Genomic DNA, 12818 nt, shown 5'->3' with positions numbered 1-12818 from the left:
TTTTTCTGAGGAATTTCCTCCACCAGAGTGAACCAAAATGAAATAATTTTGCCCTTTGGTGTGTGATCAAACGTATTTGTCACATTTATTTCTAGGGTCCCTGGTCCTTTTCTTTGAAGGAGACTCTCTTTCTGTTTTTATAACCAAGTTTCCTCTCACGCTTAACTGCTAGTGCTCCTTTAATTTCAAAGTGGACCAAGGCCTTTTCTATCTCAGCTGCTAAGCCTTTCCCTTCAGCTATTTCGTGTACAGTGCCTGGCACACAGTAAGCGCTTAAGAGATACCATTAAAAAAAATTGGGAATTCTGGGAGGAACATATGCAGGCTGCAGCTGTGAGAGGGAGAATCTTGCTCAGAGCCCAGCCTACGAGGCTTAGAGAAACTGTTGCTTGAGTTCAACAGGTAAATATTTCTGTAATTTCTTTATTTACATTAATGTCGGTCTCCCTCTCTAGACTGTACGCTCATTGTGGGCAGGGAATGTGTCTGTTTATTGTTCTGTCATACTCTCCCAGGCACTCAGTATAGTCCTCTACACACAGTAAGCGCTCAATAAATAAATACTGAATGAACCACAGGGTTAGTGTCGACAGACGGTTCGAGGAATCCCTTGCCTTGTTAAGTCAGACTCGTTAAATCAACCTTGACGCCTCACGTTTTGATCATTTTTTTTTTTTTTGCGGCAGATTAATTGACCTTAAAAGGTGTAATAACTGCATTGGCTACCACAAAGGATCATCCTTTGGGTTGGGGTTTGAACCTTATTAAACACAGTACAGAGATTTCTTCAAAAGAGGTGTTGCCAGCTGGGTCTAAGGAGTTTGCCTTTCCTCCCTTTCCCAGATGCTCCTAAATTCTTAGATTTAACTCAGTATTTAGAGAAGAGTGCCTTAGTGGAAAGAGCCTGGCCCTGGGAGTCAGAGGACCTGGGTTCTAATCCCAGCCCTGCCACTTGTCTGCTGTGAGACCTTTCACTTGGATTTGTTGCCTTTATTTACCCCCATCTCAGCCCCACAGCACTTATGTCCTTATCTGTAATTTATTAATTCAGTCGTGTTTACTAAGCACTTATGGTGAGCGAAGCACTGTAGTAAGACATTATATTAGTGTCTCTCTCCCCCTCTAGACTGTAAACTTGTTGTAGAAAGGCAACCTGTCTGCCAACTTGGTATTGTACCTTCCCAAGCACTTAGCATAGTGCTCTGCACACAGGAAGTTCAAAAAAATACGATTGAATGAACGAGCGAACCTTCAGTTAAGGGCTAGAGTCATGTACCAGCCCGGCTGGGTGGCTTCTCTTGGTCATGTGGCTACAAGTGGTGTAGCTTGGGGTATTTTAAGGAGGAGTGTGGGTAGCATGCGAGATGGCTGCGTTGCTTTTCAACTTGTTTGTAGATCCCAGAGAAGGTTTCACTTGATCATTTAATCCACAGTATTTATTGAGTGCCTGCTGTGTGCAGAGCACTGTACTAAGTGACCTCTAGACAGTAAGCCCATTGTGGGCAGGGATTATCTCTATTGCCGAATTGTACTTTCTAAGTGCTAAGTACAGGGCTCTGCACACAGTGAGTGCTCAATAAATATGACTGAATGAATGAATCAGAGTACAATGCAAAGAGAAGCAGTGTGGAAAGGGCACGGGCCCAGAGTCAGGACCTGGGTTCTAATTCCGCCTCTGCTACTCCCCTGCTGAGTGACCTTGGGCCAGTCACTTCACTTCTCTGTGCTTCATTTTCCTTAATCTGTGAAGTGGGGATTCAATACCTCTTCTCTCTCCTACTTGCAGTGTGAGCCCCATGTGGGACCTGATAATCTTGTATCTGCCCCATTGCTAAGTACAATGCTTGACGCATAGTAAGTGCTTAACCAATACCACTGTTATTAGTATTATTATTTAGTTGATTGCTCATTGCCACCTCTGCTTTGGCAGAGATAGGGTGGGAATTAATAATAATGTTTTGGTATTTGTTAAGCGCTTAGTATGTGCAGAGCACTGTTCTAAGCGCTGGGAGAGATAGAGGGTAATCAGGTTGTCCTAGGTGAGGCTCACAGTTAATCCCCATTTTACAGATGAGGTAACTGAGACACAGAGAAGTTAAGTGACTTGCCCAGAGTCACATAGCTGACAAGTGGCAGAGCCGGGAGTCGAACTCATGACCTCTGACTCCGAAGCCCTGCCTCTTTCCACTGAGCCACGCTGCTTCTGTTTATTGTTCTGTCATACTCTCCCAGGCACTCAATACAGTGCTCTACACACAGTAAGCGCTCAATAAATAAATATTGAATGAACCACAGGGTTAGCGTCCACAGACGGTTTGAAGAATCCCTTGCCTTGTTAAGTCAGACTCGATAGTTAATAGCTGTGGGAAGGTGTGGGCAGGGATCATCCCTCCTTATAGCTGAATTGTACTTTCCAAGCGTTTAATACAGTGCTCTGCACACAGTAAGCGCTCAATAAATATGATTGAATGAATGTCTCTGAACCCTACGTGAGAGAGGGACTCTGTCTGACCTGATTAAGTGCATCTACCCCAGCGCTTAAAACAGTGCCTGGCACATAGTAAGCGCTTAACAAATGCCATTACAAAGAAACCAAAAAATCAAAACCCAGGAGGGAACAGGGCAGGCAGGGAGGGATCCAGAAAGTCTATGAAAGTTTCATGGGCCTCAGCTGATTTCCCCTTTAATTACACCCCACTTTTCATCTAGGTATCATAAAGCACCTAACAAATGGGTTGGGAGTCCCAACCCCATTTTATAGGCAAAGCAGGTGAGGTTATAAGTGGAAGATCTTGCCGAACGTTGGTTCTGTGGGTTTTGACACCTTGACTTTCACCTCCAGTCGGCACGTCGCTTCCAACAACTAAAGCCTCACCAAAAAGCGAAGAACCTCCTTCCTTTCAGCTTAAAAAAAATACACCACATTCCCATTTCTGTTAGACACGGAGTGGACCCTCAAGTTTCCGTGAACGTTGTGGTTGTTTCTTCTTGAATTCCGAACAACGCGAATATCACAATGAAGCCTAATCTGGGCTCTGGGTAGAGGGCATGAGACTCTGAGCTCTCTGTGTTTGATGGAGTGCTTTTGACTTTCCAGCCTTAAAGTTAGTTTTCAATTAAGCACACAGCAGCCATTTGTTTTTTTTTTATTTTTTACAGTCCTCGTAACTTGTTATTTTTGGCCAGCCCAGTTCCTCTTTAACTGCCATTAAAAGGGAGGCCTTTTCTTTTAATGGGGCTAGGGCTCAAGGTGTTAATGAGCTATAAAATATTTTCACTCTTTCAAGCCTCGAAATCTGAAGGAAGGGGTTGACCTTCCTGACTTTGAGATCCATTTGACAGTGATTTACACTCAGTCACATTGAACTTGAGGCTATCCCGCTGAAAATCCGGGAAGAGTGAGCACTGCGGAATGTTATTCAAGGTGAGCCCAAGCCTTTGGTAACTTGGGAGGAAATAAGTTTCCAGGGTAAGACCTAAAATAGTTAGAACTTGAGTTTTAAGTTCCTTCTCCACCCCCAACCCCACCTTGAAAAAACACAGTATGCTTTTTAAATTTTCAAATTTCATTTGAATGTTTTCTGAATATTATAAAGAAAGGAGTCCCCTTTTTTAAAAATGGCATTTTTAAAAAGCACCTCTTATGTGCCCGGCACTTAATGTCTCTGGGCCTCAGTTACCTCATCTGTGAATTGGGGATTAAGACTGTGAGCCCCTTGTGAGATAGAGAGTGTGTCCAACCTGAATAGTTTATATCTATCCCAGTGCTTATCACATAATAAGTGCTTAACAAACACCATTAGAAAAAATAAAGCCAATCAATCCATCACATTTCTTTGGCTTCTTCTGTGTGCAGAGCTCTGTAACGAACACTTGAGAAAACATAATAGAATCCCCTCAAGGAATTTCAGTGTTCAAAGATTAGCTGAGAGATTACTGAACAGCTTTTTCCCCTTTCTCCCTCATAACAAAATGGAAGTCCCCTTGCTTCTCGACCAATCACACAATTTGAAAATCAGGTGTAAAATGTCAAACGGCTAAGAAAACGATTGTGTATCTCTGCAGTTCAATTTTGAATACTCTACCCTAAGAGAACAAGACCTTCTACATTCAGAAATGATCTCTGATCCAAAAGGAAAGAATGATTTGCCTTTAATAGGTTACTATTTGGACTTGGTTTTTAGGAAGCCAGGCAGGATTTTTAAGCGGTTATTATCATGGAATTTGGGCCGGCCCAAGAAGACTGGCTAAATTAGGGCCAATAAATGCTGGTGAATTTTGAACCCACCCTAGTTGTGGAAGAAAAGATTGCTGAAACAGATCCACCTTGGGATAACCTCTTGGAATGTAGACTTTGTACTTTAATATCTCTCTCCTTCTGTCACCCTCTCTCTTTCTCCTTTTCTCCCTCTTCCATACTTCTCTCTTTCCCTTTCCTTCACCACATGTACACTCACAACATGGCTAAAACCTGCCCTTTCTTCTCCATCCAAACTGCTACGACACTGTTCCAACCACTTATCCTATCCCACCCTGATGACTCTGTCAACCTCCTGCCTCTCCCCACTTCTTTCCCCTACTTCACTCTGCTGCCTGGATTATTTTTGTACAAAAGCGTTCAGTCCATATCTCCCCACTCCTCAAGAACCTCCAAAGGCTGACCATCCACCTCCGCATCAAACAGAATCACGTCACCATTGGCTTTAAAGTACTCAATCAGCTCAGCCCCTCCTACCTTAGCTCAGATAGTTCCACGAGGGGCTCACAGTCTTAATCCCCATTTTCCAGATGAGGGAACTGAGGCACAGAGAAGTTAAGTGACTTGCCCAAGGTCACCCAGCAGACAAGTGGCAGAGCGGGGATTAGAACCAGGTCCTCTGACTCCCAAGCCCACACTCCTTCTACTAAGCCATGCTTAGAGCTCCCTGTTGACTTTCTGGGTGGAATAGAGGACCTCTTTATTCTTCCATCTTTTAGCACATAGTTTCCACAATTCAAATGAATTTGGGATTATTAGGACAAGTAATAATTGAGGTATTTGTTAAACGTTTACTCTGCCTCAAAGCCTGTATTGTGCACTGGGGAAGATACAGGTTATCCGGCCAGACACAGTCCCTGTCCCACACAGGGCTCACACTCTAAGTATGAGGGGGACAGAGATTGAATCCCCTTCTTACAGATAAAGGAAAAAATGTTTTCGGGAAGTTATGTGTATCGTACATAATCCCTAAATACTGGTTATATTGAACGCCTATTATAATGTTCTAGTTTTGGATGGATAGTTTGCGTATTACTGTTTAATGTGTTTGCATCAGAGGTGCCTTGGCACCTCTAAAGCAGACTATTAATAGCTGCTCTGCTTTTCTTGAGTTTGTCAGTGGAAAGATTGTCAGTCATTTTCTCGGTTGAGTCATGGAAGGGAGAGCTTTCATTATGGGCATGTCATCGACATCAGTTATTACCAATAATAATTACCATTTTTATTATTACTGTGGTATTTGTTAAGCACTAGTAAGTGCTGTGGTAGATAATGGAGCAGTAGTGGCCCCAGTGTTTAGTTCAGTGCTTTGTCCGGAGAAGGAGCACAGTAATTGACTGATAGCTTCTCTTCACAGCTCACGGGAAAGGCGAAAAGAATGCAGTTTATTCTAACTTTGTGCAAGCGGGCAGTATCGCAGTGTACTTTCAAAAATTTAATTTTAGTAAGGGATTTGAACTCTTTGAAATAATAATAATGATGGTATTTGTTATGCGCTTACTATGTGCCAAGCCCTTTTCTAAGCGCTGGGTAGATACCAGGCAATCAGCTTGTCCCACATGGGGCTCACGGTCTTAATCCCCATTTTACAGAGGAGGTGACTGAAGCACACAGAAGTTAAGTGGCTTTCCCAAGGTCACACAGCAGACAAGAGGCGGAGTCAGGATTAGAACCCACGTCCTCTGACTCCCAAGCCTGTGCTCTTTCCACTGAGCCATGCTCCTTCCAAATTGGGAAGCTGAGCTTTAAATGCTAATCATTCAATCATATTAATTGTGTGCAGAGCACTGTGGTAAGCCACTCGGAGTGTTTCCTGCCCCCAGGAAGCTTACAGTCTGGTAACATCTTAAAATCAGCTTTGTTTTAGATTTTTCCTTGTCAAATCTTTGCAGAAAAGGCTGGTGAAATGGGAGATTTAAAATAGAATTATCTGGCAAGAGCAGGATCTCTTCTTCATGTCAGCCTTTAAAATCATTGCCTTTTTGTTTTAAAAAAAAATCTTTCTGAACACTGTAGTTATTGTAACCAAACTAAAGCAAAGTAGCTGTTAAATATGTGGTCATTTAAGCTAAAGAATGCATGTAGGATTGGCTCAGAAGCATTTTCTGGAATTCCTCAATCACGGTTTTGTTTCAAGAAACTTGTTGAAAATGATAGTTATCTGTTAGAATTGCTGGGGCTCAGCAGAATCTCAATGCCTTATCTGAGCTGTGCTTGTCATGGAAGAGTGGGAAGACCCTTTGTCTTCATTCATTCAGTTGTATTTATTGAGCACTTCCTGTGTGCAGAGCAGTGTACTAAGCGCTTGGTAAGTACAATTCAGCAAGAAATAGAGACAATCCCTGCCTGTAATGGGCTCACAGTCTAGAAGCGGGGAGACAGACATCAAAACAAGTGAACAAGTGTCGGTAGCATCATTATAAATAAATAGAATTATAGATGTCTCCACATCATTAATAATAGAATTATAAGTATAAATATATACATATATATACAAGTGCTGTGGGGTGGGGAGGGGGTAGAGCAAAGGGAGCGAGTCATGGCGATAGGAAGGGAAGAGGCGGGAGCAGAGAGAAGGGGACTTATTCTGGGATTGTGAGCCCCTGAGGGACAGAAACTGGATCTAATTCTCAATAATGTATTTTCTCCCAGTGCTTAAAACAGGGCTCTGAATTCTAAAGCGCTTAATAAATGCAATTACTACTACTCTCATGGTCCTGGAAATTATAAACAGGCTGGCAAAGTTCTCTAGGAATTATCTTTGTTTTTGTTTGTTTGCCTTTTTTATAGTATTTGTTAAGCGCTACTATGTTTGAGAAGCAGCGTGGTTTAGTGGAGAGAGCCTGGGAAATTGTGGATTCTAATCCCGGCTCCGCCACTTATCAGCTGTGTGACTCTGGGCAAGTCACTTCACTTTTCTGTGCCTCTGACCTCATCTGTAAAATGGGGATTAAGACTGAGAGCCCCAGGTGGGACAACTTGATAAACCTTGTATCTATCCCATCGTTAAGAACAATGCTTGGCATATAATAAATAATAATGTTGGTATTTGTTAAGCACTTACTATGTGCAGAGCACTGTTTTGAGCACTGGGGTAGATACAGGGTAATCAGGTTGTCCCACGTGAACAGTTAATCCCCATTTTACAGATGAGGTAACAGAGGCACAGAAAATTTAAGTGACTTGCCCACAGTCACACAACTGAGACGTGGCAGAGCCGGGAGTCAAACCCATGACCTCTGACTCCCAAGCCTGAGCTCTTTCCACTGAGCCATGCTGCTTCTCTATAGTAAGCACTTAACAAATGCCATCATTATTATTATCGTTATAATGTTCCAGGCACCGAATTAAGCCTTGGAGCAGATACGAGGTAATCAGGTTGGATACAGTCCATGTGTCACTTGGGGCTCATGGCCTTAATCCCCATTTTCCAGATGAGGCAACTGAGGATCAGAGAAGTGAAGTGAGTTACTCCAGGTCACACAGGAGACAAGTGGAGGAGTCGGGATTAGAACTCATGTCTTTCTGACTCTCGGGCCTGGGCTCTGTCTGCTAGGCCAAACTGCTCTCTGGGTTTACAGATATCTTCTGGAGGTGAGCAATTCTTCTTTCTTCTTCACAGGGCTTTGGGCCCTGAGAGTTGGGCTTGTTGGTACCATATGGTTCTTGACTATATTTTGACGCCAAGCCCCCCGTGTGGGAAATTCTAACTAGTGGATCATTGGAGTTAGATGATCGGTATCACCATTCGGCCTTATATTTATTAACCCATGGTGACTGTTCAAAGGTTAATTAGGTTTCGTGGTAGAGATAAATAGTTGGTCTTTCAAAAGCCCATGTGATTGAGTCTGGGGTTTGCGGTTTGATAGGATCAAGCTTGGCAAGAGGCTTGGATCCTGGAAGATTTATTACTTCTCAGATGGGATCGGAGATACGGGGTTGTTTGTTCAAAGTAACAGCAGCAGAAGCTCTTGGACTGAAGGCAGCACCAGCCCCTCGGGTTTCTGGGAAAACTCCAGTTGTTTGGTGCCCACGAGGGGCAACTTGGGACACCTTGGATGGTTTCTCACTGTCTCCTCACTGGCTTGGAGTGTGGAGTCAACACACTCTTGCTTGGAGCCAGCCAGGTAGGAGAGGAACAGATGGAGGAAGAGCAGCGCCTAATAATAATGATCGTGGTATCTGTTAAGTGCTTTTTATGTGCCAAGCATTGTATTTTGAGCATTGGGGTAGATACCAGGTAGACCGGACATGTACCAGATACTACCTTGGGCTCGTGGTCTATAGGGGAGAGAGAACCTATACTGAATCATTCATACATTGAAACACTTGATATCTGTCCTAGTTCCAGCCCCACAGCTCTTATGTACATAATGAAAATTAAAATAATGATAATAATAACTGTGGTATTTCTTAAGCACTGTGTACTAAGCGCTGGGATGGATACAAGATAAGCAGATTGGACTCAATCCCTGTACCACACAGGTCTCTCTTTTCTCCCATTTTCCTTATTTTGGATTTATATTAATGTCTGACTCTCCTTTAGACTAAGCTTCTCGTGGACAGAGATTTTATCTACCAGCTCTGATGGCTTGGACTCTTCCAAGTGCTTAGTTCAGTGCTCTGCACCCAGTCAGCGCTCAATAAATACCTTTGATTTGATTGCTTGGTTATTGGTGGTGGTATTGCCAACGGTTTAGAGGTTTCATTGTGTTTGACTCTTCTGCCCTCAAACTTTTCTGCCCCTTGAAGTAGAAGATGCCTGAATATCTTCTCCTCTCGTCACACCATCTGCTATTGCTCCTTTTTGAATTTATCTTTGTCCTTGTCATTTGTAGAGATTTCAGTGTTTTAGCAATTCTGCCAGACCTCTCCCCGTTTTTCTTTAGACCCTGAACCCCTCTCCTCAGTCGTATTTCTTTCCCCCGCCCGAACTTAGTATAGCGTATAGTAAAACACGCCCAGTCGGTGTTTAATAAATACTATTAATACTACTAATCCACCACCTGTGGAATGTTTACCCTTTTAATTTTGAAGCTTACTCTCTGGAAGATTTTGAAACTCTTTCAAGAAGTTGGATTTTCCACCGTCATTCACCCTGGCCGGAAAACAGCTTTCAACCGCTGTTTATTGGGTCTAGCAATGTGATATATACACTATTGACACTGGATCTTACATCTAATTTTCTTCACAATTAAGGGCTGATACACTGCTTCACTTGCAGTCAAATGACACTTTAAAAACAAATACAAGCATTGGGTTTCGCCAGCCTTGGGCTGTCTTAGCTTCAATTGGTGGAAGGAGGTCTTTGATCACAGCGGTTAAACATGTTTTTTAGGAATCCTTGTCTCTGAAGGTTGTAGCAAACAGGATTTATGAATAGTCCATTCCCATCTTACAGGGTCAGATTGGTAGAGCGGGAAGATGACACATTCTTATTCTTTTTGCTTAGACTGTGAGCCCCATGTGGGTCAGGGACTGCGTCCGACCTGATTAACTTGTACCGACCCCACTGCTTAGAACAGTGCTTGGCACGTAGGAAGTGCCTAATGAGTACCATCATCATCACCTTTGAACCTCTGAAGTGGATTATTAAAAATTTTTTGGGGGGTCATGTTGATTAAGCACTTACCTGTCCAGGCACTGTACTAAGCACTGGGGTAGATACAAGATAATCGAGCTGGACACAGCTCCCTGCCCCCATAGGGCTCACAGTCTTTATCCCCATTTTATAGATGAAGTAACTGAGGCACAGAGAAGTGAAGCGACTTGCTCGAGGTCACACAGCAGACAAATGGAGAACCTGGAATTAGAACCCATGTCCACTGACTCCCAGGCCTGGGTTCTTTCAACTAGACCACACTGCTTCTCACCGTGTTGCCTATTTTGTAATCAGAGGGCAGTAATAATCATAATTTTGATATTTGTTAAGCACTCAGCATGTGCTAAACCCAGGGGTAAATACATTTCTACCCGACACAGACCCTATCCTGGGTGGGGGTCATGGTCTAAGAGGGAGGGGTGAACGGGTATTTCATCCTCGCTTTACAGATGAAGAAACTGAGGTCCAGAGAAAACAAGTGGCTTGCCAAGGTCACACAGCAGGCAAGGGGACAGGGTTGGGATCAGGACTCGGGTCTCCAGATTCCCATCCCCGTCAAAAGACAGGACCCCAAGGACTTTCCCTATTCGGAATTGTACTTTCCAAGCATGTAGTACAGTGCTCTGCACACAGTAAGCACTCAATAAATACGATTGAATGTTGAATGAATTTGCAACATTGGCTTCGAATCCTTTGAGACTTCTGTAAGCGTCCAGAGAAATAGTAGTTCATCAGGCGGGCGGAGCTGGTGGTGTCAAAGAGTAGTTACCCGACTTCTTTCCATGGGCACTAACGGTGTCCGTTTGATTGCAGGATGACGTGATGCTGCCTCAGAGAGTCAGATTACAGCACGAAGCTGCCATCCAGCACCCAAACAGCGTGAGTACTCTCTCTCCCCTCCTCCCCTACCGGACCCTGGATTTTCCTTCCGTCAAGATTTTCGATTACGTTCCTCTGAGGAGATCAGAACGTTTCCACGCAGGGCTGGTCCGGGCAATGTAGCGGAAGAGTTTCTTTTGTGAAATTTGACTTCCTTAAGATGGGCCTGAAGCCATTTCTTTGTTTCGACTTTCTCCTTGGAAAAGAAAACTTTTGATCCTTTGGGGCCCAGGTTTACTTGGTTCCAAATAGGTTCCAAGGTGGCCTCGAAGGTAGCTTTGGAGCAGGTCGTTTGGAACTAGAATACTCGGAATGAAATATGCTCCGTGGAGTGAAAAGGTCTAGAGATACCAGGTTCTACACTACCATTTAACAGCAGGGTTGAAATAACTGCATTCAGTGTTTATTATACTTCAAGCGGCAGAACCCACGGCTTATTACAAAAACGATTGCTCAAGCCTGTGATTAAATTTGACATTTGTTTTTGTCGTAATTGGCTCTGAGGGAAAGTAGTCTTCACTAGAACAAGTATCCTTTATTCCATTGCTATAAATGTATCTATTGAGCCAAATTCATGGTTTTTTAAGCTACGGGGTGACTACCAATGTACATGCATTAAAGCAATGAAGGTCATCACAAGGATTGTGGGTTCTTTCTTAGATCTGGGGCCCCTTTATTTTGGAGCGTGGAGAAACAACTCTGATGAAAAACACCAATTTTGTCCAAGGTGTTATGACTAACTTAGGAAGTTTCCTTTTCTGTTGAATCACTGTGTGATAAATGGCTTCGCAAAATGGACTCAGAAGTGACACAGGCTTCCAAAAGATAAAATTCCTGATGGCACGCAGAGTTTTCTTAAAAACCCAAGGCCATTTGACTTTATCTGGCCCAGAAGCTAGGGGCTTTGAAACAAAACCAACTTATGAGAGTCTAAACGCTCTGTTTGGCTCAGGAATATTTGGAGTGTATTCTTTTTTTGCTATTGTTATATTTGTTAAGCGCTTACTATGTACTAATAATAATAATAATGTTGGTATGGGGGAGATAGAAGCATAGCAGTTTGGACACAGACCCTTTCCCACATGGGGCTCACAGTCTTAATCCCCATTTTATAGATGTGGTAACTGAGGCTTGGAGAAGTGAAGCAATTTGTCCAAGGTCACACAGCAGATGAGTTGGCGGAGCGGGATTCAAACCTCAGTCCTGCCTCCCAGGCCCGGCTCTATCCACTGCTTCTGTCTTCAACACACCTGGGTGTTTCAGGGCTCCTTGAATTGTTTTCTGCAGACTAAGAAGTATTGAATGTCTGGTGAAGACTTCTCAGACTTAGAATGAGGTGGGTGGAGTGTAAATAAAAGCAGATAGCCTTGGGGCAAAATGATTGTCCTTAAGTTTCACCTCTAAGAACTAGAGACCCTGGAATTCAGCACAATGTGATCAGCTCCATTTGTTTTAGGGTATTTGTTTAAGCGCTTACTATGTGTCACTCACTGTTGTAAGCACTGGGGTTGACTCAAATTTATTAGGTTGGACACAGTCTCTGACCCACATGGGGCTCATAGTCTAAGTAGGAGGGGGTAGCATTGAATCTCCATTTTGGAGTTGAGGAAACTGAAGCCAGAGAAGCGAAGTGGCTTGCCCAGCAAGCCATCCAGAGGCAGGATTAGAATTTAGGGCCTCTGCCTCCCAGGCCCCTGCTCCTTTCACTAGGCCACGCTGCTTCTCCACTGTTAAGATCTGGGGAAACTGAGTTCTGTCCCACGCTCACAAAGCCCCACGTATGGTGGTCTTCGGTTCTGGCTGAACTCATTCAGACCCTGCAAAGGCTTTGCTTCAGATTCCCCAGGCACACTGACTTTTAAAGGGCTCAGGTATCTGACGAATGTTCCCTAATTCCCTAACAACTGGAGAGACCAAAAGGTAGAGTGGAAACATATGTGTCGACGGACCAGGGCGACCCTCATCGATCCTTCCGCCATCTCTGGGAGGGCGGCCCAGACGAGGCCAGCTTAAGGGTCGGGATTGATGGTGTGTTGTTACCTCCTGTTATGCTCAGGAAATGGAAGCGGACTGCTGGGG

At 43.8% G+C, this 12818-nt stretch overlaps 1 protein-coding gene across 6 annotated transcripts in view; it reads left to right on the top strand.

The window, feature by feature from the left end:
- The window catches only part of B3GNTL1 (UDP-GlcNAc:betaGal beta-1,3-N-acetylglucosaminyltransferase like 1), a 255370-nt gene that overhangs the window by 23075 nt on the left and 219477 nt on the right, over positions 1–12818 (top strand). For all 6 annotated transcript variants that reach the window (XM_029080078.1, XM_029080079.2, XM_039914223.1 and 3 more), the window contains one exon: positions 10674–10739. In XM_029080078.1, coding sequence (XP_028935911.1) covers positions 10674–10739 — 66 coding nt within the window. The remainder of the gene's footprint in view (positions 1–10673; positions 10740–12818) is intronic.

The sequence above is a fragment of the Ornithorhynchus anatinus genome, chromosome 15 (genome assembly GCF_004115215.2).
Source record: "Ornithorhynchus anatinus isolate Pmale09 chromosome 15, mOrnAna1.pri.v4, whole genome shotgun sequence".
NCBI classification, from domain to species: domain Eukaryota; kingdom Metazoa; phylum Chordata; class Mammalia; order Monotremata; family Ornithorhynchidae; genus Ornithorhynchus; species Ornithorhynchus anatinus.
This window is presented reverse-complemented; position numbering and strand designations above follow the sequence as displayed.